Source organism: Carcharhinus amblyrhynchos, chromosome 6 (genome assembly GCF_965287045.1).
Source record: "Carcharhinus amblyrhynchos chromosome 6, sCarAmb.v2.hapA, whole genome shotgun sequence".
Lineage (NCBI taxonomy): Eukaryota > Metazoa > Chordata > Chondrichthyes > Carcharhiniformes > Carcharhinidae > Carcharhinus > Carcharhinus amblyrhynchos.
Window position 1 is genome coordinate 111,784,889 of NC_137329.1, and position 27,564 is coordinate 111,812,452.

At 39.4% G+C, this 27,564-nt stretch overlaps 1 protein-coding gene across 1 annotated transcript in view; it reads left to right on the top strand.

Annotated features, from left to right (window-relative positions):
* The window catches only part of zfc3h1 (zinc finger C3H1-type containing), a 55,689-nt gene that overhangs the window by 2,688 nt on the left and 25,437 nt on the right, over positions 1-27,564 (top strand). The window contains exons 2-15 of the mRNA XM_080191198.1: positions 4,592-4,993; positions 5,070-5,140; positions 5,273-5,504; positions 8,550-8,785; positions 11,634-11,754; positions 14,242-14,321; positions 14,789-15,001; positions 15,498-15,662; positions 17,159-17,296; positions 19,648-19,766; positions 20,350-20,496; positions 21,320-21,494; positions 23,526-23,654; positions 26,768-27,313. Coding sequence (XP_080047324.1) covers positions 4,592-4,993; positions 5,070-5,140; positions 5,273-5,504; positions 8,550-8,785; positions 11,634-11,754; positions 14,242-14,321; positions 14,789-15,001; positions 15,498-15,662; positions 17,159-17,296; positions 19,648-19,766; positions 20,350-20,496; positions 21,320-21,494; positions 23,526-23,654; positions 26,768-27,313 — 2,774 coding nt within the window. The remainder of the gene's footprint in view (positions 1-4,591; positions 4,994-5,069; positions 5,141-5,272; positions 5,505-8,549; positions 8,786-11,633; positions 11,755-14,241; positions 14,322-14,788; positions 15,002-15,497; positions 15,663-17,158; positions 17,297-19,647; positions 19,767-20,349; positions 20,497-21,319; positions 21,495-23,525; positions 23,655-26,767; positions 27,314-27,564) is intronic.

Consider the following 27,564-nt stretch of genomic DNA (forward strand, 5'->3'; position numbering starts at 1 on the left):
TGGATGAAGAACTGGTTGTTGAAGGTGAAGACATTATGGTCCAGGGTGAAACAAATGAGTTGTAGAATTGCATCTGAAGATTGGCAGTTGTTGGTGTTGATTACTGAGGCAGTTGCAACAATGCTGTCCTTGTACGGGATGCTGGGGCAGTGCTTCTAATGCTTGTGCTACCAAATAAACCTGTTGGACTTTAACCTGGTGTTGGTGAGACTACTTACTGCATCTGTGACTAAGATGACAATCGTTGTTACAACATGAGGCTTAAAATGTTAGCTGATGGTCCGGTGAGAGAGTACTTTGCATCATAGCTCCAGTTTCAATTCTGGAATGGATAGTTGGAGTTGGCACTTCCTCTCTCTCTAATGTGGGTTTCCTCCGGGTGCTCTGGTTTTCTCCCACAGTCCAAAGATATGTGGGTTAGATTGCTTTTCCATGCTCAATTGTCCCTTAGTGTCCCATGAAGTGTGGGTGAGATGGTCTAGTCATGGTAAATGCCTACAGAGGGGGTCTGGGTAAGGTGTTCTGTCAAGAGTCAGTGCAGACTAGGTGAGCCTCCTGCACTGCAGAGATTCTATTCTAAGCATGGCTATTTTTTTAAAAAAAACAATCTTGGCTCTCCTGCCCTTGGCTGTAAATGTTCCTGGGTGGCAAAGTGCTCAGCGCTGCTGCCTCACAACACTGAGGATCCCAGTTCAATTCCAGCCTAAGGTCAATGTGTGTGTAATTTCCTCCCACGCTCTGAAGATGTATGGGTTAGCAGAGTAAATATGTGGGATTATGGGGATAAATCATAGGTGGGATTATTGTCAGTGATGGGCCAAATTGCTGCCACCTGCACTGCAGTGATATCGTTTATTTGTAATTTAGTCTATCATTAGACAGGTAGATTGTGCCAGTCATCCTGCTGTAAAATTTGGTTTTTTTTGTATCAAACCATCATTTGAATGTTCTAACAAAGGTCCTGAAAATTTAGCCTAATGTTTCTCTTTTCAGTTGGTAAAGAGGTGACGTGGAATTTGCTGCATTTGTGGCTGATACCAAAAGTTAGAGGAGTTCTGCTTACCCAAAACTCCAGTGGCAAAGTTGCCAAGATTTACTTGAGAATTTACTTGAATGTTTGCAGCAGCATATCTAGAATAGAAAAAGTTCTTTTAGCTGTTCATACTTTAATAGTTTCTCATTTTCATTGTATTGACCTATACTTTTACATCGTTGACCAAGTTGTTTTATTTTGCAACTAGTATTCATCATTTCAGTTGGAATAGTATGAAAACAAAGGCCACTCATTATTGTATTCTGGTTACTGCTTTGTTTCATTTCACTGTGATCACTTTTTTCCCATGGCTTTGATCAATTTTCCCTTTAAGAGCTACAATTGGCTAGTAGTTGCCTGTATGTAGAATGTCCTGCAGCTGATGCAGAGTTCTGATGCAGTTATTCTTGATGAAATGTTTGATATCGTGAAGGCAAAGTACAATGTTTGTTTGATAAATGAACATGATCAGGACCATGCAGGATTGGCCACTCATGTACTCAATGACAGTACACTATCATTGATATAAAACTCAGGAAAGTTTGTTTTTTTTGGCTCTGTTGATGTTGGATTGATCTTTAAGCGTTTTTCTGCAGTATCTGAAGGTCATTTGTCACCTATTTTGCAATCTGCTGGGTAGTACAAATGCATCCTCTCTCTAACACATGCACCATGCCACACCTTGGGAATGAGGAATTGAATTGAGTCCACCAATAACATTTTATGATCGTTTCAGTGGCAGAAGCAACCCAAAGAGCATCATTTCATAAAGTAGCAACCACTGTTTCATTGGGTGTGGAACTTTTTTTAATTCTTGGGAGGATTTTGGTGGAGTCATGCTAAAGTTCCAGGAAGTTTTAACAGTCCAAGTATGGCATGAATCACTAGGGAATTTTCACTGTAACATTGCAGTATTGATGTAAGCCCACTTGTGACGCTAATAAAACTTTAAACCACTTGTAGCATAATTTCCTATCAGTTGGTTTATCTGATGTTGCACATCTCATTGCAAACGGTCAGCAATTACTGGGCAGCTCAATTATGTTGAATAGTTATGTATAAATATTACTAATTTTCAGAAAAAATCCTTGCTGTGGTGCTTCGTTGTTTAGTCATGAGTCAGTTCACCCTTTAGCTATGAGTCACTGGTTGATTTGTAGGTGTGAATCCACATCCTGTTTTGGGGCAACTTTTTGAAGCACGAATATCCTGCTAGACTAGATTGCAAACAAATTTGTTTCCCACACACTTACGTTAAACTTCCCTGAGATGCCTTACTGCAAAAATTGACTGAATGGGTAGGAGTTTTTGATCTGACAGAAATCTGTTCGACTGGACCGTGAGCCCTTGAAGCATTTGTAAGGGTGTACTGAGGAATACAAGTGTGTCAAATTTGTTTCACTATTTTTAGTTTTCAATGCAAATTGTTCCTTTTAATGCAAGACCTTTTTATAGATGAACTGCATTCCACGTATTGAGTGAAATTTTGTTTTCCAGATATAGATCAAAAGGATTATGTTCTGTTTATAGTGGACTTAAATAGATAAGTGAGTCTGGCTTCCATGTACAGTAAAGAATTTTTGCAAATGCTACATTATTTTATTTGATTTATTGTCACGTATTAGTATACAGTGAAAAGTACTGTTTGCGCATTATACAGCCAAAGCATACCGTACATAGAGAAGGAAATGAGAGTGCAGAATATAGTGTTACAGTCATAGCTAGGGTGTAGAGGAAGATCAACTTAATGCAAGGTTAATCCATTCAAAAGTCTGACAGCAGGGAAGAAGCTATTCTTGAATTCTTCAGTTGTGTTCTTCAATTATGTTCATGCATGTGGTTACCTCTTAGTAATTGATTTAATATTTTGTTGAACGATTATGGTCAATGGTTCTCAAACCAGGGTCTGTAGACCTTTTGGGGGAGGGGTGGTGCTCTGTGAGACAATCTCTCATAGATGCGATAAGCACAAGGGATTAAAAAAGAGTAAGCTGCCCATTTTGTAGAAATTCAATGTATTTAATCCTGATGCGATACTGACAATTCTACTGCTGAAGCTCCTAAACTTGACCCCTTCATAGTGTGCATCTTGGTTTCAGCAGAATCTCACATTCTCTTTCAATGAGAGGAGGGTACAGATGGAGGTCAGCTACAGTTCTCATACTTGAGTGCATTTAATTTGGACTTGAACTGAGTATGTTCTGTTGTAACGCCTGGTCTGCATAATCGGATAACCTCTTAGTTTGATTCATGGTAAAGTTAATTTACATATCTTCCTTGTTACAATAATATCAATTCCTTGTATGATTAAATAATTGAGAAACTGGGCTGTGTTTGCAGGAGTCTGTAACATATTGGAGAATGTCGTTCAAATTAGGACTGATGGATTTGGAGGGAAACAAGCCTGTCTGGTTCCTTTTTTTGAACTCTGAAATGGTAACCAGCTTTGAGTCTGTTACCTATCTAAATATGTCCTGTTGCTCCTGTTGATATTCATGTGGTTAATAGTTGCTGTGGTCTTTGAACTGATTACGTATGTATGCTATTAACAGGGAATCTTTAATCACATTGAAAATTCCATTGACATGCAATGGAATGTTTATAGAGTCACTCGTTTATCTCTTTATCTGGTCTAGTTCATCATTGTCTATATCGGTGAAACAGCTGTCAATTTGCTACTTTAATCAAATGATTATTTAAAACCTCCTTTCCATGTAGCACTTCTATATCATGTGTATTAAAAAGCATTTATATGGGATATTTGATCCATTTGAAAAGATTCTTCAACTGAAAGTTTGGGAATCACAATGGCTAGTACAGAGTCGATTGTTTGCTTATGAAGACAGGGGCAAGTGATGATGCAGTGATACTTTCATGAGACTAGTAAGCCTGAGACACTCAGAAATACTCTTGGGATCCATGTTCGAATCTCACTACAGATGTGAAATTTGAATTCAATAAAAACATGGATTAGATCATTGTCAACTGTTAGGAAAACCCATCTGGTTCACACATTCCCTTTTAGGGAAGGAAATCTGCCATCCTTACCTGGTCTGGCCTACATGTGATTCCAGACTCTTAAATGCTTTTTAAAATGGCAGAACAAGCCACTCAGTTAAAGGGCAATCAGGGATGGTCAATAAATGCTGACCCAACCAATCACACCCACATTCCATGAAAAAAAGTGTGTTTTCTGAGTTAAGTCACTTATTTTTAAAATTTGGGCTACTTGGAAGAGCTTTTTATATTTTCATATCTCCTCCCCCCCCCCCCCCCCGCCCCCCCGCCCCCCCGCCCCGTCACTTGGCGAAAGCAGTCGAGTCTAGAGGTGTACTGTGTTTCAATACGGTTGCTAACTGAATTTCTTGATATCCTTGCATCCTGGGTGACTGCAGTGCCCAAATTGAGAGTGTACCATGAGAAACTTGATATTTTGTACTACCATTGCTTGTTTTTACATATGTATGTATATGAATGCTGGTCACATGATGCAGAAATTTTGACAACTGCCTTTTGTCAAAAGTTTGAGTTGTTAAGTTTCCTTTACGTTTAACTCAGCCAAATTCTTTGGGCGGTCACCGTCAAGAAGACCAGCTCACTACTACAGGAATGAAGATAATATGGATGAAACGTTTGAGGATCTGCTTAGGAAGTATAAAGAGATTCAGCTGGAACTGGAATGTCTTAATAGAGAAGAAAAGATGTCTCAAACGTCAAAGGGAGAAAACCTGCTGGAAGAGGAAGCAAGTGTTGTGCCTGGGAACGCTAGTATAGATGCCAACAGTATTGAAAAGAACAATTCACAGTTATGTACAGAGAAACCTCAGGTGAAAGCTTTTCAGGCATTTGAACTAAAACCTCTTAGACAAAAGCTACGTGCACCAGCTGAGTTGGATCAAATCAACCTAGTTAAAGATGGCCATAAGTCAGAGCCTTTGGAGCCTACAACAAATAAACTAGGTACTTAAAACACAATCTTTATTAAATGAGTTGTGGAAGCTAAATTTGTTAGTAATGCCATTACATTTTCTTCCAGATGGCGAAATTAAAGATCCAGACCTTTCTAGTTCAAACAGTAAAGAGTTGTTGGTGGAATCTCCTTTGAAGGTAAAAAAGTGTTTAGTATATTTGTGTAAGTATCTGTAATAGGAGATTTCTAGATGTGCCATTGAGTTGTACAACTTTGGAGGTAGAATAGTATTTTTTTTGTTGGAAAATTAACTTTGTAACATTTAATAGGACATTGTCAGAGTAGAGGATGATGATGTCGAGGAGGAGAAGGAGGAAGAGGAAGAGCTATCAGAACTCCAGTTGCGCCTTCTTGCATTGCAGTCTGCTAGTAGGAAATGGCAACAAAAGGAACAATGTGTAATGAAGGAGAGCAAGGAGAAATTGACGAAACCAAGAATCTCTCAGCAGAAAATGCGAAGTAGCCCCAAAGAACAAGTGGTCAAAAAACCTCTTAGTGCAGGTAAGACTCATTTGTGGGAGTAACAATTCAATATATTGCCTGTCATGAATTTGTTTTAAACCACATGTATAAGTGCTTCTTCATGAGTTATTTTACTCTGTGCAACGTTGCAAACAAGTCGTGACCAAATGTGATGTTCAGATGAAGCGGTGTTGGGGAAGATGATAATTTGTCTTGTCATTAATGTACAAAGATGTATCGCAGGGTGTTTCATTGCTTTATCTGACAGAAAATGAAAAGGTAATAGTAACGAACAAAAGTTTCATCCGAGTTGGGTTTTAAAAAGCCTTAAGGAGAAGGAAGTAAAGAAGCTGAAAGATTTAAGGAGGCCATTCTAGCATAAAGATTTTGGAAGGCACGGGAAGTCTAAAGTGGCCAGAATTGGAAAAGTAGGTAGCATAAGAGCACAGAGATTTGAATACAATGGGAATTTTAAATGCAAGGCATTTGTAGGACAGTGAAGAAACTGGGAGGGTAGCAAAGAAAATATTAGAACTTGTGGATGAGCAGGGAACGCTGCAATGTCGAACCTGGAGGTGACACAGATGTGTATAAGGGTTTCAGCAGAAGATCCTCAGTCAGGTGTGAAGGGGAGGAGGTGGGGATTGCCATGTGGGTGACACTATAGAGGTAACAATGTGAGGGAACAGTGGTGTAGTAAAGGAGAAGCTGTTGCTGGAGATGCTTGTTAGTGAAATCAACTAAGGCCAGTGCCATTGAGTCAGGAGTGGAGAGACTTCGGGGTTTGTGTCTTTGTGCCAAAGTTTGTAACTAAATTTGGAATGAAGGGGGATGGTTTAGCACTGACAATTTCTAAAATTGTTTCTAATTTTGATTAGGACTATTTCAATTCTGTGGCTGTGAGGAGATTCATTCATGGATTTGTGGCAAAGTTGGATGTGTATTTGGGAGGTGATTATGCATTCTGGAGCTTATAGGAGGGCAGTAGGAAAAAGCTAAAAAGGGTGGATTTTTGATGTCAATTGATGGCAGTTCTGTAATGGACAGCGATAATGCTTTTAGGGGATGGAACCATGTGAGTAGGAAGAGAATTTGTGTGGCCAGCAGTTTAAAAAGGAATGAAGTCAGGATATAGCACAGGGCATTAGAAAGGAAAATATAAGCTTGTGGGTTCAGGATAAACGCTGGGATTCAGGAACCTTGAAAGATTTGGTTAGGCAAAAGGGGAAGCAGCAAGATGCTGGTGAATGAATTATTTACGTCCCTGGAAGTTAGGCTTGTGAGATACATCATTGCAGTGTTAATGTAAAGCTTAAGCTTTAATTTTTACTTGTGCAGGATGCAGTGGATGATGGAAGAATGGGGGGAATAGGCATGTAGTTGTAAATATGATCTTGGGTTACCTTATCACCTGGATTACAGGTTTTCTATTTGTTCATAGGGTGTGGGCTTCACTGGCAAGATCAGAATTTATTGGCCATCCATAATTCACCTCGAAGGTGATGGTGAGCCACTGTGGCATTGAACTGCTGCTGTTAATGTGATTTAGGTACACCCATGTTGCAGTTAGGCCAGATGTTCATGGATTTTGACCCAGCTATGATAAGAGTGATAAACTTCCAAGTCAGGATGGTTTGCGTCTTGGACGTGAACTTGCAGATAGTAGAATTCCTATGCATCTGCCATATTATCCTAGGTGGTAGAGGTTGCAGATTTGCAAAGTTCAGTCGAAGGAACCTTGGTGAGTTGTTGTAGTGCATCTTGTAGATCGTATGCACTGCTGCTACAATGCCTCAGTGATAGAGGGACAAATGTTTCTGCTGGTCAAGATACCAAACAAGCCGGCTACTTTGAGCTGGACATTGACCTTCTCATAGAATCCTACAATGCAGGAGGAGTCCATTTGGCTCCAGAGTTTGCACCAACCGCAATCCCACCCAGGCCCTATCCCAATAACCCCATGCATTTACCCTAGCTAATCCCCTTGACACTAAGGGGCAATTTATCATGGCCAATCCATCTAACCCACACATCTTTGGACTGTGGGAGGAAACCCATGCAGACACAGGGAGAATGTGTGGAATTTGCACAGTCATCCAAGCCAGGAATCGAAGCTGGGTCCCTGGTGTTGAGACAGCAGTGCTAACCACTCTGCCACTGTCCTGCCCCTTGACTGTTGTTGGAGCTGTGCTTCACCCCAGTGGAGAATATTCCATCATACCCCTGATATGTCTTGTTGATGGAGAGGTTTTGGGGAGTTAGGTGAGTTCTTACTACAGAATACCAAGCCTCTGATCTGTTCTTGGAGCCACAGTTTTTGTGTCCAGGTTTCTTGTCAACGTTGATACTCAGGAATTTAATGATGGTAATGCTATTGAAATCAGTGAGGAGATTTTTTTTTGTTGGAGATAATTGTGTGGTACTGGTATGGCAGGAATTTGTCACTTACCAGCCTGATCTTCAATGCTGTTTGGATTTTGCTGCATGCAGGTAGACACTGCGTTATTTGATGAATTGCAGATAAAACTCAATAGTGCTTAAAGTAGTTCAGTCAATTTGATGATACACGACTAAACCAGTTATGTAGTCTGTTCCCCTGAGTTAGTGAAGATGGTGTTTGTACCTGGAAAATGGCCAGGGTAAGGAAATAAAACTTCTCTAGAGGCTTGACAATGAAAAATGAGGATAAGGGAATAATTAACTAGATTGACAGCTACATAATTATTATGGCTTATGAAATGCTAGACAGTTAGGCTTGGCAGGATTTAAGATTTTGGTGGCAACATTCAAGGAAGTAATCCAATGGCATGGTCAAGGAGTTGGCTGTGAAATGATTGGGAGAGTTTTTAGTGTATGTAGTAGCTTCAAGAAGATGGAAGGGCATTGCAATTAGAAGACTGAAGGCAAGGGATAATTTGAATGAGGTGAACAGATGTAAATCATTCTTCATATTAAAACATCCATACCATTTGCCATACTTTGATGTTTTAATTGTAAATTACATCTATGTTTATAATGAAAGCTGCCCATTTAAATTTGCTGTGCTGTATTCACACCACTCCTCCTTTGTTCTATTTTCTTTAGCTGTTGCTACAAAGCAAGTTTTGCGAAGGCAGAAAACCAGAGCATGGAAAAAGTTGCAGCAGCAAAAAGAGCAGGAGAAGCAAAAAAGGGAAGAGGAGGAAAAAGAGCAACTAGAAGAGGAAGAGCGAAAAAAGCGCGAGGAAGAAATCAGAAAAATTCGTGACCTCTCCAATCAGGAGGAACAGTACAATCGTTTTATGAAACTTGTAGGAGGGAAGAGGAGGTCTGGTAGCAAGGTAAGACTTGATTGCTTGCACTATCTAACTTAACTTTGAGTTACGCCATCTTGGTATCTCACTAGGATTGAGTTATTTTTACTCTTTCTTGATGCCCTAGTTTCTGTACTGTGTAACAAAGCCAATTTCACAACTGACTGGTAGATTTTTCCTTTGAGTTTGTGATACTTTATATCATAAACTTCCTCCCCCGCACTACTTCCAGTTACTCACTCCAACCAGAGCCAATTTGTTGCTAAATTTCCATTCTTCAACCTCCTAACCCCAGATGCCATAGAGTATGATGTGTAAGATGGCCCCGTTACATCATCCCACTTTTTCATATACTTAGTGTGTAAGTCGACCCCCTTCACCTTTTCAAGCACGCATTAGTTGTTGGCCTTTGCTTTTCATCCCATAGGTGTTTAACTTGTTAGTACCTCATAACTGGGTGCAGAGGGTTAAGCAGACAGTACAATCTGTTGTAAAGATGCATCAGAGTTTAAGACATGCTCACAGAGCAGACTCTGTGACAAATGACAAGGATGGCAACTAGCCGCATCTGTGCCAGCAGTTCACTTGTGTAAATCGATCTCCATTCATGGAGGGATTTTTTAAGATAGAGGTCGACTTGTTCGTCAATGTCTACCCTAAAGCTACTCAAATTTCTCCAAGCCTTCACCCATAATTGTTATGCTTTCAATCTGATGCTCTTACCAAGGCTCAAACTTGAAGTCCAAACGTTGGACTTGTCTTAATACCCCTGTCTTTGAGTGCTTTTCTCCAGCTCAATCATGTTCTCCTGATTTCCACCTCATAGCTCTGTCATCTGCAAACCTCATTGACAATGACATTGTCAATCTCACTTTCTCACCCAAGGCAATGAGGAAGAATAAGGGGCTCGCTCTGTGCCAATATTTGTAGTCCAGTTTTGCTGTTGGAAGTCATAGTCTCCTTGCACTGCTTCTTACTCTTGTCTGGCATTCCTTGCACAGGCTTGTATGTATTTCTCAGTGACTCCATGAATTGTACAATATCTCCAGGCTTTAAGTGTTTGGTGCCAAGTGAAGAGATGGTGAGGTCTTGAAATAGAATTCCAGAGCTTGGTGCCTAGGCAACAGAAGGCAGTGAGATTAAAATTTGCCATGTTAAAGACATGAGAATTAAAGTGTAGGTATCTTGAAGGGTTATGGCATTGGAGGTGATTAAAGAGATGGAGAGAGAAAATGCAAAGTACATTTAGATTGTGTATGACAACCTTTCAGAACCAGTGAGGAAGAGGGTATTTACATATAGTTAAATATTTGAGACATTATTTATAGGCTGTCACATGTTAAATAATCATAATTCCGATCCTGATTAAAAATTTAAATCCAGTTTAGTACAACATGTGAATCCATCTTAAATTTGAGCATTGTTTCAAATAACTACATTATTTACACATTTGAATAGATTTTCAAACTGGGTGTAAAACTTTGGTGTTGCAAATCAAATGAAAATTGGGCTGTTTGACATCCAGGCGGCAGATTGCAATTCCATTTACTGATATCAGTGTTTGAGAAGTGAGAATACTTATTACAACTCGGCTTCCGTGATGGTACTGACAGCAAAACGGTCTTTCTGTTACTCCACTGAAACTGACAGCACATCTGCAAAATAATGCAGAAATCCAAAAGTTGCTTTCTGTGATTCAACATTCAACACTTATCCAGAGATCAAACTGTTGAGGCATCCCCAGATTGCAATCCCCAAGCAATCTGTGATTTGATGAAAACTTGCAGTTCCGTGCTGTTAAAATCATATTTAAAAACATTGCCTTGGTAAGGTGGAAGTGGGATTTTAATGGTGTACTAACTTCATAATGACTGCTAAACATCCTCACTGGCCTGAAAGGTGAACTTTATACTTGCACAATGATAAATCTCTCCATTGTTCTAAAATTTTGCACTTTAAAAATGTTTTAAGTGTTTTTAATATTTTACTGCTATGTTAATCCAATCATTGATTTACTTTGCTACAAGAAAATTGTTTGTTTTTTACTGTTTTGCCGCCATGTTAATCCATTTGTTTGAAAATTAAAGCCAAGTGAAAGGGTTTGTTGCTTTTAACTTAAGTTTGCTATCTGTGAAAATACTTCAGTGAGATTGATTGCTTACTCTGCTGACTGACATTACTGCTGCTGGATCCCCTTGAACTTTATAAATGTTGTCAGGAAAAGAAAATTCCATGTTGCAGAGATCACAGCATTTTTGAGTGGCTTTCTTGGGATCAGTGACCAGCGCCAATGTTTGGTTGCTGCCTGTAAAATTCAACATAACCTCCAAAGAGATTTCTGAGGAAGAAGCAATATTTTTGATTTGATTTATTATTGTCACATGTATTAGTTTACAGTGAAAAGTATTGTTTCTTGCATGCTATACAGACAAAGCATACCGCATATCAAGAAGGAAAGGAGAGAGTGCACATTGTAGTGTTACAGTCTTTAGCTAGGGTGTAGAGAAAGATCAACTTAATGAGAGAGTTACATTCAAAAGTCTGATGGCAGAAGGAAAGAAACTGTTCTTGAATTGGTCAGTATGTGATCTCAGACATAAGCCAATAGCAAGACATACCTGCCCTTGTGTGACTCTTACTTTCATTTGTGCTCTGCTTAATGGAAAGTCACGGTTAGGTCCAAAATATCTACAGCTATCCAAGCTGAGCATTTAAATTTTGAATGTATTCATGGTATACTGGATATGCAGTTCTCTATAATGCAAAAGCTGTGAAACAAACTAACTAAATTTACTGTTGGACATGAATTTATTTGATCTAAATGCAGATTTATGTTGAAGGAATTTGTACATCATAATCTTTAGAACCCTTTTAGTCAACAGATGCAGATATCAAAAAGTCACAGGAGAAGCCAGTGGAAGAATCTGGAAACTTGTACCAGTATGATAACTATGAAGAGGTTGCAATGGAAACAGATAGTGAAACCAGTTCGCCAGGTAAGCATCACCTATGATTTGTAAACTGCATTTAAGATCTTCTCACTAAACTGATGTTCCATTCCACTTTTGCCAAATTGGTGGCTTTGATTTTGTGTAGATAGTAATTGAGGCTAAAGGTGTAAATTGGGTAGCAGCTGACATGCAGTTCAATGTGGAAATTCAAAATTTGCTGTTAGACTTCCACAAAGCAACAGTCCTGGATGGGCCCCTTCTCACTGGCAGAGCAAATCCACCAGAAGTAGTAACACACGATATGCAGTCTGGAAGGAGTCCTTTAATGTTGACTTGAAGCAAATGGAAATTTTGAGATAAAATTTTCCACTGCCAGGAGACATACCTGACACAAGAAGATGATTTTTATTGGCAGTCGCTCATCGGACATTATAGGTGTCCTTAGGACACCGGCTCTGAGCGAACCATATGCAGCTGCCTTCCCTCCATAAGATCAGAACTGGGATTTTTGATGACTGTACTGTGCTCAGTTTCATTTGCAATTGCTGAGATGCTAATGCATTCCATGCCCATAGACATGAAGATGTGGCAAGCAACATCTGTCATGCACGTCAGGTAATGACCATATCCAACAAGAGTGTCTAACCACTTCTCATTATGATCACTAAACTCTATCCCCTATACCCATCGAAATACCCTGTGGGTTTTCACTGACCAAAAGCTGAATTGGACCAGCCACATTTAAGCACTGGCTACAAGATTGGGTGTTCTTCAGTAAGACACTCCCCAAAACCTTCTGCCATTGTAAGGCTTGTAAATTTGGAGTGTGATGGAACATTCTCCATTTGTGTGGATATACACAGCTCCAACAGCATTCAATAATCTCAACACTATTTCAACAAAGAAACCTATTTGGCATCTCATCCACCACCTTAAACACTTACTCCCTCTACCACCAAAGGACCATGCACTATAGCAGCTCGCCTTTAAAACCAGTGACATTTGGTAAAACAAGCACAGCAGTAATGTAGGAATGCAATCACCTGCTGGTTTTTTTCTAAATCACTCACTATTCTGACTTGGAAATGTGTTGCTGTTTCTTCATTGTGGCTGGTTCAGGCATGGAAATTCCTTCCATGCCTACATCTCAAGGACTGCACTGATACAAGACAGTCCTTGAGATGTAGGCATGGAAGGAATTTCCCTGACTGAACCAGCCACAATGAAGAAACAGCAACATATTTCCAAGTCAGAATAGTGAGTGATTTAGAAAGAAATCAGCAGGTGATTGCATTCCTTTGGATGACAATTAACTTTTCTTTGGGATGTGGGCATCCTGTCCATCCCTAATTGTCCTTAAACTTGAGTGGCTTGCTGGACCATTTCAGAGGCAGTTAAGAATCAACCATGTTGCTGTGGGTCAGGAGTCACATATAGGTAAGGTAAGGAGGTAGATTTCCTTCCCAAAAGAACGTTAGTGAACCAGACAGATTTACAATCATGGTTTTTGGTTATTATCACTGAGACAAGCTTTCCAAATTTAGTTATTGACAGTAAATTCCACCAGCTGTAATGGTGGGATTTGAACCCATGTCCCTGAACATTAATCTGAGCCTCTGGATTGTTAGTCCAGTAACATTACCACCACATCACACTCCATAACAAATCCCAACACTGCCAGCAGTACCCACATCTCATGCACTAATGTGGGCATGCTTACTAATTATCCACTAAACGTGCTATAAAAAGTTGGAGTTGGTGCATTCCGGTCTGAGTTAAAAACATCAATGGCAATTTTATAACCTAGTGACCTGACTGTGAGAAATTAATTTTGCAAGTGTGGTATCACAGTCCCTTAGAAGTTAGTGTTGAAGATTATTGAAAAATTATTAAATTGAAATTGGTTAAAAAGCCTTACTGTTTTTGTCCTGTTCTCAGTCACAGCTGACCCCCTCCAGGGGGTGAGACATTGGCTGCTGATTAAAGTAGATCTCTATTTAAAGGCCCACAAAAACTTTGTGCAATGTTGTCAGTGAAGTGAGTGGAGGCAGTGTTTCTTTGCTACTGATTACAAAATCAGGCCTGGTGTCTTGAGACAATTGAGATACTGGGAATGTCTTAATTGTAAGGGCATTACTCGTGTCTAGAGAATAATGATGAATGTACAATACTTTGTCTAAAATTTAGCCCGAATTTCTTAAAGATGTTGCAGATAGATTCTCAAACTTGTTTTATGCAATCCTAATTATATTTAAAGTTGGTGTACAAATCTCACATTGAGAGTAAAGGAACAGTGTTATGTGGTTTGCTCCAAATGTTGGAAATCCAATAATGTATGAAGAGGGATGTTGTCTTACCAAATATAGTTTTTTGTCCCTGTTGCTTCTTATCCATATTTGTCTCACCAGTCAAAGGATGAAGGGTTTCAATAGTGTTTTCATTCATGTTTTTAGAAGTGATGAATTTTATTGTGAATTGATACGACTATGTGAAAGTTCTTGTTAAATGTGTTTTCTTTCCCTTTTCCCACAGTATCATCTCCAGCGCCAGCTTTGTTCTCCACGGATTACCAGTCAGGGTATTTTGTTCCAGTGTCAGTATGGTTACAACAAGTTAGTTTCATTTCTGCATTAATCCTAACAAAGCTGATAAATCTGTGATGTTGTGCTGTAGCTTGTGCCTTAATGCCTGCAGAAAATTATAATACTAATTAATCTAAATTGTTCTGGATGTGTACTGTCATCTTTGATTTCAATGCTTTTTTCTAAGTTGCAACTGTACTTTATTACTAGGCATTTTTGAAGGTAGCCCAGCTAGTGGCTTCAGGGATGATTGACACTGTCTGTTATTGTGGTTTTATTTAAATTTGTTTGCGGGGGGCAGGGGTTAAATAAAGTAAAGACGTTTAGCAGCTGGGTGTGATTGAATCATATGAGGTGCTGTAATTGGATTGCCGTATAAATGGCAATGAAACAACCTCTGATTTTTTTCATTTGTTTCATCGCGGTTCATTTTATTTTAAACAACTTTTTAAATCTGTAATGCATCTCAATATTTTGCAAATCTTTCCCTTTTTAAGAATATGGGGGAGTCTGTGAATCCAAATTACTTGGACACTTACTTCCCAGGAGCCTTAGAGCTGCCGTTGCCACCACCGCCCCCACCACTGCCTCCAGAGGAGCCAGAGCAGCCACCTAAACCTCCGTTTGCTGATGAGGAGGAGGAGGAAGAAATGCTGCTTCGAGAAGAATTGTTGAAATCAATAGCAAACCGGCGTGCTGTGAAACCTGAGGTACTTGAAGCAGCTTCGTTTCCCAAAATTCCATCCAGCCCACTAGAGGGCAATCTTTACAAGTCAGAATATTTAGTTGGAATGGTTTGTGCTCTTAGTATACTAATCAATAAATTCAGTCCTGGGTGTGTTGAGGTCTTAATTTTACGAGCTCTTAATTTTAGTACGCTGTAGAAGGACCTCAAGTTCAATTTCTCTTCCGTGCAAAGTTAATTTTAGTTGGAGTCCAAGAATTAATTTAGTGTTCTTACTCCTGGTGCCCAGTGAGGATGGGATTTGGTTGGACTTGGATGCTCTTTGTTGTTTAGTACTTGGCATTTTTTTAATGTCAGCTTCACAACTAGATGGCAGATTTGTTCCTTTATGCTCATATTTTAAGTGAGTGGAATAGGTGGATAGGGACGTAAGACAGAGGAATGCAAGTTGAACATTGCTAGAAATAGTTCAAATTTTCATGATATATGGCAAGAATTAACTCCCCAATTTTCCGATGCAGGATTCAGCTGATAACTGTGATTTAACTTTGCCACCTCTTTCTACTGAGAACTCCCAATCCGCACCAATAAATTTTTCAACTGCTGGCCTGAATTCTACATTACAAACACGGCCTCAAAGCACGAAATTTACGAGAGGACCTTCGGCTCCTCGGCCACTGATTATGGCAAGTATTTTTAGATTTTCTTCAGTATATGCTGGAAAATAAGCTTTAATTTCCAACGTGTATTCTTGGTTTGGGAATTTGCAGGATCAAAGTGTTTCTGAACTTCTGGAATAATATGTAGTAGAAAGATTTATTTAAAAATTTTAGTGGAATAAGCCTTAATCAGAATGGAGTAGAGTTAATGTAAGATTTACTGATCAATCTTTTCTAATTTAATGCTGTAAATTGAAACCATTAATGTGGCTTTCTGTTCTGTGCAGTGACACTAAAGAACAAAGAAAAGTACAACGCAGGAACAGGCCCTTCAGTACTCCAAGCCCGTGCAATCATGATGCCCTAATTAAACAAAAAACCTTCTACCCTTAGTCTGTATCCCTCCATTCCCTCCCTATCCAGATGCCTCTTAAATGTTGCTAATGTGCCTGCTTCCACCACCACCACCTCTGGCAGCGCATTCCAGGCACCTCATGCGCACCTTAAGCTTCCACCGATGAGATTTTAAATTCCTGGATTGTTATAGCTTCTCTTAAATGCTAAAACTTTCCAAAGTATCTTTACAATGACAAGTGTAAAAATGTTTTTTATTACCATGCATCTCCTCTGATAGTGAAACACAACAATCATTTGACTAATTGCTTAAAGTAAGTCCATTTGGATACAGTACACAGAGGTTAACTTCTACCCATCTAATGATGAAACTTGCAAAAGTAACCACTTTATTAATTTCCAAGCGACTTGAGCATCTAAATGGAAACAGTGCTGCCTTTAGCAAAATTCCTTTGGGTTCAAACCCTCAAGTCGTTTGAATGCAAGGAACTTATCAGATGTTGAATTGAAAGTTCTGAAAAACTTTGAAACAAAATAACCCAAGTTCATGCAGGTTGCTGGAGAATAGATCTTCTGTGTGTTTTTAACTGAAGATTTTTGTGTAACAGTCTTCATTTCAAAGTTCACCCTGCAAGTATTTGTCAACATATGGGTATATATAGTATACATTTCAACAGCTTCTCTGAAGGCAGTAAGTTGCTTGGAATTGCATTGAATATGTAGTGCAGCAACAGGCCCGTTCCAGTGTTATGCTTCACTTGATCCTCCCTCCCTTCCTCATCTAACTCCAGCAACATATAACCCTCTTGTTATCCAGTTTCTAAACAATTCGCCTCAATTAGTCTTTGTAGGGATTTTCCCCACATCTCTGGAAAAAAATTTCTCAGTTTCCTGTTTGATTTCTTGATTGACCAGTCCATGTTGATGGGTTTCTGGTTTTGCTTCTCAACAAATGGGAATGCTTATTTTTGTGTATGTATTTCTTGGCTTAATATTTTCCCAATTGCTCGATGCTCTAAATTTGCATTCCTGAAAGGTTTCTGGAGACAAAACATTCAGCAAGTCTTGATCGTTTCCCATGTAGTGTACAGTTGGGCTATTGTGATTCAATTGTCTCATCTTGACCATTTGCCTGTTCTCACTGCTTTTACTTTTATTCAAATTTTCAGATTCCAAGGCACAAATCTGTAGTTGTGAGACTTGATGACTCTGATGATAGCGAATCAGATAATGAACAATCCAACTTAAACGTGGGTGTTTTTGGAGGTTTGGAGTCCATGATTCGAGAGGCCAGAAGATCCGCAGAGGTGTGCAAGAACATGACCATATAGTTACTATAGTCAGAGGTTTTTGTAGGGTATCGTTTTTCTTCATGGTCCCTCATCACGTCCTAAAGTAGGCACAACAAGGTTGAACAAACAAATATGATAGTGATAAAATTACCAGTTTCAGTGATTTTGGATGAGGGATAAAGTTTGGCTAGGATGCTCTGCAGTGCCATGTGATCTTCTATGGTCATATGACTGGGCAGATTGGGCCCTGATTTAATGTCTCATCTGGAAGACATTGGAGGATCAGTGTCACTTGCATTGTTCAATTATCTGGAGTGGCACTTAAATCAACAACAATCTGATTCTGACACAAGAGCAACTGAACCACTGCTGATGTGCTGTCATGTTCTTCAGGTTTAAAACTGAAATACTAATAGGATATATTTAGTGTTAAAGTTAATTGCAGTTTTCATCAAATCTCTTGGAGTGATATTCCATGGTCAAAGCATGGAACCTCTAGAAACGCGCAAGGGCTTCAGGGAGCCCCAACATTTTCATAATCTTGAATTCCCTTTACACAGTCACAAATAATAACGCCAGCTATGTGGCGCTCTCACAATAATCCCTGACCAAGCCATCATTCCCTGACCCCTTAACATGAACTCTGGATGTAGTATCCACCCCTCCACCTTCGGAGTGGCTAATATGGTCATAAGTGAAAAGGTTCTGTTGTTTAAAAATAATTAACTTTTTGTCATTTTTAATGGGAGCGATGGTGCTGGAAAGGTTCTCATCAGTCACATAAATCCCCCTCACGCATACTTCTAACATTCACTGCTCACACTTAGCTCATACACACTTGCCATTCTCTTGGGCAGGCGCAGGGCTAGAATGTTGGAAACACTTTGGTCAGACAGCTGCTTTGGTTAATGTTTCAGGATGGATATGGAAAGATCATTGGCCTAAAATATTAACTCGAACCATGGTTGCTACTCTTTCCAGCTTTCTCTTTGTCGCTAGATGTGTACAGTTGGTTTTTCTCTCCATTTTTTACCCCAGACTTTTTGGTTTAAATTATATCTGGATTAGTAAGATAAATCAATTACCTAGAAACAGTAACAACTGTCAAGTTTGATTTTTCAGCCTTGTTCTTTAGTGGGACCATAAAATCTGATAGTAATTTGCCACTGACTTGCTAACTTCATTTAGACAACAAGGAAATCATTGCATCAGGATGGTTGTGTCCAGCCAACCCGGGCCTACTCTCTGAAAACCAGATGATTTGAACCTCAAAACAGAGGTAGCACAGACTTCAGTACTGTGTTTCTCACCAGTTGATTTTTCCTTTGTATCTTGTGGGCTTGAGGATTTGGAAAGTTAGCTTTTAACACTGTTGGTAGATACTTTTTAATTATGGCACCAACCTTGTCCCTATTGGGAACCCAAGTTATAAATATATTATAACCTGCATTTAAATCATTAAAAGAAATCCTTGGGGTCTCGGTATTACCTATGTGGCTCATGCAGATGAAGTCTGACATCTATGAATGCAATGTATTGAAACGTCAAGCAAATGGACAGAAATTATTTGATTCTGCTGGTAATTTTTTTGGAGTTTATGTGTGGGGCTTCCTTGAATATTAGAGGGTGCAAATCAAAAAAAAATTTGGATAAATTGATAACATAGTTAGATGAGTGACAATTACATGTAATATTAGAAAATTTAAGTAGTCAATTGAAGCTAAATGGCTTTAGGTTACTGAGCATAAAGTAAAGGGATCTAAATGTGTTATTGATAACTCACTAAAACCAATAATGCAATGTGCGGTTACAGTAATGAAAGCTAATTGAATGTAGGGATATATAATCAGAGGGGTATAGCAGAAATCCCCTCAGGAAATGGTGAAGCTTGAACTTAACACTATTTTGGCCAGGCCTCTTTAACCATTACCAAAGAGACAATTATGCAGACATTGGTTCACAAAAAACTGGATTGGTTTGTTTGAGATTGGTTCCAGAGTTTGTGGGAAAGAACGTGATTTCAAGCTAGAAATGCGGCATTTATATGATAGATGCAGACTGAGAGAGCAACCAAGAGTAAAGACGTAAGTGGTTAGCTATTTGAAAAAGGGGCAGCTGAGTATTATTGCATTTTGTGACCAACTGGATGATACTTCTGATGCTGTTCTAACCTATGGTGATGTATACAAAACAACACCTTGGCAGTAGGGGCTGCTTTTTAGACACATAGTGACATGGAGTAACTTCAACAGAATTGCCATGCTACATTTGAGCACTTGTTTTGAAAGTTTCTGAGCGCTGATCATTGCCTTTTTGAAAAGCATAACATATACAGATAAAAGCAGAATTTTTTTCTTTGCTTAAAGGCCTCAAAACCAAAACCAAGGCTAAAAGCAGAGAAAGAAAATGATCCTGCTGGAACCAAAGATGGGTTTGTTGAGGGTGTGAAGAAAGAAAATAGACTTTTAAAGGAAGAAAATATCAGGTAAATATTTAATAATTGCCAATTTTCTTTTCATTTTATGCTAACCAAAATTCTTCAGGCTTAATTTTACTTTCCGTGTTATATTTTTGGGATTCACCTTTGTCATTTGGATATGAATGTGCAGTTCTGGCTATTTAGTTCCCATTACTTGTTTAACAGGTTTTGGTGCGGAAAATTTCGTTACAGTCCCATGCTTTTCAACCTCTTTTGACATCTGCTCAATTTATATTCATTGTGTGCTGTGAGCTATTTCTGTGACCTTCCAGTGAAAGAAGACATCAATAGCAAATTTTAAAAGCTAATCAACATAGTTAGTGTAAGCTGAATGTGTTCCTTCACTCCAGTGAGGTTGTTGAACTAAACTAATGCCAAGTGAAGATAAAAGAGAGTCTGGCATGATTCTGGGCAATATAGCCTAAATCCTTTGACAACAAACTGTACCAAACACTACAACCTTGTTCTGTTTGTGTTTTCTTCCAAGCATGAACAGAGGAGGGCTGTCTGTTTGTCAGGAGAACGTTCATTAGTTTCCGTGCTTAATGCAGTGCTGTTGTACTGATTGGTTCGGTTTGGTTTCATTTAGTCGTGAGAAGCAGCGCCAGTTGAAATTAGATTTGTCGAAGGGCAGTCCATCACCGGTTCACGCAAATGCTGAAGTAAATGCTGTTGGAAAGCGAACAGTGATCAGCAAACAACTGTCAGATGTTGAAGATAGACTGAGAAAACACAAGTAAGTTTTTTTTTTGTGGTTGTTTAATAGGTTGAGTACATTTCCTTCAGTCTGAACATCAAGAAATAATGTTGAACCAACTTGCATTAATCATAAAAACTTTCCCAGGATGTCTTGTAGACATGATAGCAGTGAGATAAATGACCAGATGAGCTGTTCTTTTTAATCAAGTAATTGTTCAAATAGTTGCATGGGATCTTTTATCTCCACCTGAACAGACTTTGTTCCAAGTTCTTGCTGAGCCGTAGTGACTGTGCCACCAAAGAGTATATATCATGTGTCGTTTCCTTTTGTGGTGGTTCCCTAGTGACCTTCAGTTAGTTTACCATTTAAATGAAGATAAATGGTTCATCCCCTAATTTGTGAAACTATATAAAATATCTTTTCATGTTTTCTGTAGGGCTCCCAAAGGCAGTCTTAAGTTGCTGCATTTATGACTAGCATAGTTCATCTGTTTTTCATGCTCAAAACAATGACAGAGCAGGAAAGAACTTGGATTTCACTGTTACACAAACTTCAAGAAAGGATAGGAAAATTCGAGTAAAATTGTAGGTGTCTCGATTTTCTGCAATAGGCCAACAACATTTTGGCACCTATTCTTTGTCCTTCCTGCACCTTCTATTAGTATAATACAGCTTCCTTGGCACATTCAAATCAAAACCCATTTTAATTATTGTATTTATTTGAGATTTGGTAACCTAATAGCCCCATTTAGTTCTAATATTTAATGTTTCTTATGTTTTGCATGCATTGCACCACTGTATTTATATTCTCTTTAAAACAAACCTGAGGTTTAAGACTTGGTTCTCTGTTCTTATTTTAGTCTCCTCTTGACAAAAGACGAATCTCTGTTATCAAACCTGCTACAACAAGAAGCAAAAAAGAAAGAAGCACTGCGCCAAGCTGAAGCCAAATACATGAAACATAAAGAACAGTTACAGGCAGCTGAGAAGATAGTGAATGCAAATAAAATGCTGCTTAAAAAGCTTCAAGAACAAGTAAGCAAGACACATTTTCTTGAAGTTCCCTTCTCCCATTCTTTACATGTTCCAAGTTGAATTCTTATTTTACTTCATAAGTTGAATTGATACATTGAAAAAACAATTGTTCTTCTAAACTGAGTCAAAATCAACTACCATGGTGCAGTTGGTTTATGACCTGGACCCAGGGAAGAGGGTGGGAATCAGTTAGATTCCTGCTGCTGAATATTGTGTTGAAATACCTTTTGCTGACATGAGAGGTCAAGATTGAGTTTACTCTTCATATCAAGTAGCTTGCTAGCACATCACTGTCCAGGTTAATATGTGGATAATGCCAGAGGAGTCCCATACTAGCCTAACCCAGCAAGAATAGTATTTTCAGGAAAGAGGAACATTGGAAACCAAAAGGCCAGCTAATTCTCTAGTTCATGTTGCCTTGTGCCTTTGTTTCTGATGTATAGGCTTTTATTCCTATATTGGGCATTTCTCAAGCCATAAAGCACTATCCAATCATGGAATCCCTATAGTGCAGAAGGAGGCCATTCGGTTCATTGTGTCGGCTCACTGACCACAATCCCACCCAGCCTGTAGCCCCATGTATTTACCTTGGTAGTTCCCCTGACAGTAAGAGGTAATTTACCATGGCCAATCCACCTAACCCGCACATCTTTGGACTTTGGGAGCAAACCGGAGCACCCGGAGGAAACCCACACAAACCCAGGGAACTACTTTAAACTGCACTATTTATTAATTCAAGTGAATGCAGCAGGCATTTTGTGCACAGTAAGGTGTGAAGTACAGAATGAAGTGAATCACCAGTTAAGTTCATTTTAATAAGAACATAAGAAATAGGAGCAGGAGTAGGCCATCTAGCCCCTCGAGCCTGCCCCGCCATTCAATAAGATCATGGCTGATCTGTCGTGGCTCAGTTCCACATTCCCGCCCTCTCCCCATAACCCTTAATCCCCTCTCTTATCAAAAACCCATCAACCCGCGTCTTAAAAATATTTAGCGAGGTAGCCTCCACCACTTCAACGGGCAGAGAATTCCAGAGATTCACCACCTTTTGAGTGAAGAAGTTCCTCCTCAACTCCGTTCTAAACCGCCCCCCCTTTATCGTGAGGCTGTGCCCCCTAGTCCTACTATCCTTTCTGAGCGGGAAGAGTCTCTCCACCTCTATCCTATCCATCCCATTCATCATCTTATGCGTCTCAATGAGATCTCCCCTCATTCTTCTAAACTCTAACGAGTACAAGCCTAGTTTATTAGCCTCTCCTCATAGCTCAACTCCGGCATCAGCCTAGTAAACCTCCTCTGCACTCCCTCCAAGGCCAAAATATCCTTGCGTAAGTACGGCGCCCAAAACTGCACACAGTACTCCAGCTGCGGCCTCACCAATGCCCTATACAGCCGCAGCAAGACCTCCCTACTTTTATATTCAATCCCCCTCGCTATGAAGGCCAGCATCCCATTCGCCTTCCTGACCACCTGCTGCACCTGCAAGCTGGGTTTTTGCGACTCATGCACAAGGACCCCAAGGTCCCTCTGCACTGTCGCCTGAATGGTGATTGAGTGGATGTTTCTTCTCATGGGGAAACCAGGAGATACTGTTTAATGTTGACATCTATTTAAGACAGATGAGAGATTTATTTTGAGGATTGTTAGACAATGGAATTGTGTTCCACAAAGAAGTAAAGGCTGGGGTCATTAAATACATTTAAGGCTGAGTTGGAATGAATTTTGAAAAGAGTGGGGAGGCAGGAATGTGGAATTACTGACACAACCAGATCATCCGTGATCTTACTGAATAGTGGAATAGGCTCAATGGGCCAGATGGCATACTATTTCTTATGATCTTACAAAATAATGTTCCCTAGGAACCCAGAGAGCTCCGCCTGAATATCATTCATCTAAATCGTGGAGCTGGCAGATGAAAATTTGATTTTTAACACCCCACATGGCTACATCTTTACTCATGCAGCAGTTTCTTTGGAGTGTTGGTAGAGTAATCTTGACTTTTTCCATAATGGTAGAAATGTTTTCTTTTAGATCCACAAAGTACAACATCGAATACAAGTTAAGAAGAATTTGTCAATAAAATATGAAGAATTTGCACGAGCAAAAGCTGTTGCCAGTCAAGAAGTGGGAAAACGGAAACGTGAACAAGATTCATTTGTAGTAAGTTGAAAATGATTCACAGGATGTATAAATTTGCTGGCAAATTCACATGTATTTCTTATTCCTAAGAGCCTTTGGTAAGGTGAGTACTCCAGTGTAGTCTTGCCAACAGCCTGTGTCATTGCTCCATTTCCATACTTTTGGACTTCATCCCTCTTGCAATAAAGGCCAATACTTCATTTTGCTTTCTAATGAGCTGTACGTGCATATTAGCCTTCTGTAATTCATGTACAAGCACACCCAGATCCCCCTCTACTGCAGAATTCCACAGTCTCTCTCCATTTAAATAATAATCCACTTGGTATTCTTCCAGCTGAAGTGAACAACCTGACATTTCCTTACATTATATTTCATTTGCCAATTTTTGCTCACTCCACCTATCTACATCACTTTGTCAACTTTGTACCTTCTTCACAACAATCTCTGCATCATTGACAAATTTGGCTAAGATCTATTTGGCCTCTTTATTTGGGCCTTTACAATAAGAGATCCCAGTTCCCCTGTGTACCCTGTCACTAGTTTGCCAACCTAAAATTTACAGATTTATGCTGACTGGTCAGCTAATAGGAAACAATATTCCATCCGGGCTAATATGTCACTCTCAATACCATGAGTGCTTATCTTGTGCAATAACCTTTTGTGTAGCACCTTATGGAATGCCTTGTGGAAATCCAAATATGTTACAGCTACTAATGTCCCTTTTTTCACACTGCCTCTTACATCCTCAAAGAACTCAAATGAATTTGTCAAACAGAACTTCCCTTTCCCCAAACCATGTTGACTCTGATTGTATTCTGATGTGGTACCATGTTTTCCTAAGGCTTTTTCTCTGTTGATTGTGATTGTTCTTCTCTATTGCCCCTAAAGTTGCTATTTTTGGGAAGCTTTTTGTGTTTTCCCATGTGAAAACATGAAATACTTGTTTAGTCTCTGCCATTTCCTTGTCTTTCCAATTCCTCAATAGAACATAGAACATTACAGCACAGTACAGGCCCTTCAGCCCTCAATGTTGTGCCGAGCTATGTCCAATCCCAAGATCAAGCTATTCCCCACCCCCCCCTATAATTCAGGAGTGTTCCGTGTGCCTATCCAATAACCGCTTGAAAGTTCCTAAAGTGTCTGACTCCCCTATCACAGCAGGCAGTCTAATCCACACCCCAACCACTGAGTGAAGAATCTACCTCGGACATCCCTCCTATATCTCCCACCATGAACCTTATAGTTATGCCCCCTAGTAACAGCTGCATCCACCTGAGGAAATAGTCTCTGCATGTCCACTCTATCTAGCCTCTCATCATTTTATAAACCTCTAAGTCACCTGTCATCTTTCTCTGTTCCAAAGAGAAAAGCCCAGCTCCCTCAACCTTTCCTCATAAAACCTACTGTCCAAACCTTTTGTGTAGCACTTTATGGAATGCCTCGTGGAAATCCAAATATGATACAGCTACTAATGTCCCTTTTTTCACACTGCCTCTTACATCCTCAAAGAACTCAAAATGAATTTGTCAAACAGAACTTCCCTTTCTCTCCTCTGCAGTCTCTCCAATGCTTCCACATCCTCCTTAGAGTAAGGTGACCAGAACTGAACACAATATTCCAAATGTGGTCTCACCAACGTCCGGTATAGTTGCAGCATAATCCCACAGCTCTTACTCTCTAGTGGACCAATCTCACTCTCTAGTGGACCAATTGTTACTTCCACTACTTCTAAATCTGCAGAAAGTTTTGCTGCCTGGGTTTATATTTCTTGCAAAATGTCTCTCAACACCAGGTTAAAGTCCAACAGGTTTATTTGGTAGCAAATGCCACTAGCTTTTGGAGCACTCCTTCGTCAGGAGCAGCGCTCCGAAAGCTAGTGGTGTTTGCTATCAAATAAACCTGTTGGACTTTAACCTGGTGTTGTGAGACTTCTTACTATGTTTATTCCAGTCCAACGCCGGCATCTCCACATCATTTATATTTCTTGCCAGTTTTCTCTTGTGCTCCAATTGTTCTTTTTTTCGTCACCCTTTTGGGAAATTTTTAGAACTTGGGAACCTTCTGGCCTCCGACTAACCTTCTACAGCATTTGTACATCTTTTAACCTGATACCATCCTTAACTTCAGTTTGCTGAGGATAGTGCACCCTTTTCATAGCGTCTTGCTTTATCAATGGAATCTAATCATGTATAGCAGATTGGGAAATTGTAGAAACATGGCCATTATAGACTATATTTTAAATAACTGTGCTAACAGATCTGCACATCAAATCAGTAACTTCCAAAAAAAACTAGAAAACTTTAGGTAATGCACCAGTACTTAACTTTAATGACTTGTGTATTGCTGCATATCAGTCTTTAAATTTAAGACTTGTATTTTTAAACTAAAATTTTGATGCAAAGATTGACAGTCAAGCAGCTTCATCATTGAAATCTATCACTGTTTAGTCTAAAGATTTAATTCTATATTCTAACTAGATGTGATGGGATCTGAAACATGTTGTCTATTGCCCGTTGTGTCATCAAATATAAATAAACATGAAAAAGGTGCTTTTAACAAGTAAATAGCTATGCACGGTTTTAGTGGGCTTGTAACCTCTATCTGCTTTTGGTTTTTGATTCTTAATGAAACATTATTTTGGATGGAATGTTTTGATTTTCTTTTAGGGCCAAGTTACTTTAAACTTATAATCCTTGATGTTGCAATGTTATTTAGCTAGATGTCTTTTTAACATTAATAGGGAGTTGGTCACCTTAATTGGCTGGACAGTTCATTCATTACGCTACGCCAGTAGCGTAGGTTCAATTTCCATACCAGCTGAGGTTATTCATTAAGTCCTGACTTCTCAGCCTTGCCCATTGCCTAAGGTGAAGTGATTTTCGGGTTCAATCGCTGCTACTCAGCTCTTCACCCTCAAAGGGAAAAGCAGCCCATAATCATCTGGGACTATGGCAACTTTACCTTTCATGCTTGTTTCTTAATGAAACGTTGTTTAGGATGAGACAAGTTGACTTTTTTATTTCTAGCATTACAGCCAAATTACTTTAAACTTATCCTTGATACTGAGATGCTATTTAGATAGATGACTTTAACAGCATTTTTTATTTTAAAAAGAACTTACTTTTTTCCTTCAGTCTAACAAGAATATCCGGTTGGATGGCTCATCTAAGCATGTGGCAATTTTGAAGAAGCAATCTGCTGAATATATAGCTATGGAGAAAAAACGTTTGCAACAACTTGAGTATGAGTATCGGTTGAAAATTCAAAAACTGAAAGAGGCACAGGCTTTGAGGAATGCAGGACAACCTGGAATAGAGGAAGAGCATTCATTTGTTGTGTCCCAACCTTCCCTGCATGACTTAACGCAGGATAAACTTGCTCTCGACACTGAAGAAAATGATGCTGAAGATGAAGTGCAGTCTCCATCTTTGAGAGAACGAAGGCGGTCATTCCGGGAATCAAACTCTTTCACTAAACCAAATCTCAAACATACAGACCTAAGTCAGGGAAAAGAAGCTTTAAGCAAGCCTGCAAAGAAGAGCTTTGATGAGCCTGAACTGTTTCTTGGGCTCAATATTGATGATCTTAAAAAGCTTCATGGAGAGGCTGACAACTTGAAAACATTACTTCAGAAAACATTAGTCTGGATGTCTTCAAACAAGAAACCTGTGTATGGTCAGGTTAGTAGAATGGAATTGATCTGCCTGTGTTGTGAAATAATGCAAAACACTACAGGCATTGTGAAGCTGATGATCAAATGTGATTTTTTTTTTCCATTTCTGACTATTAATATTAGTGACATAGAATCATAGAATCCTCCAGTGCAGAAGGAGGCCATTTGGCCCATTGAATCTGCACCGACCACAATCCCACCCAGGTCCCATTCCCAAAACCTCATGCATTTAACCTAGCTAGTCCCCTGACACTAAAG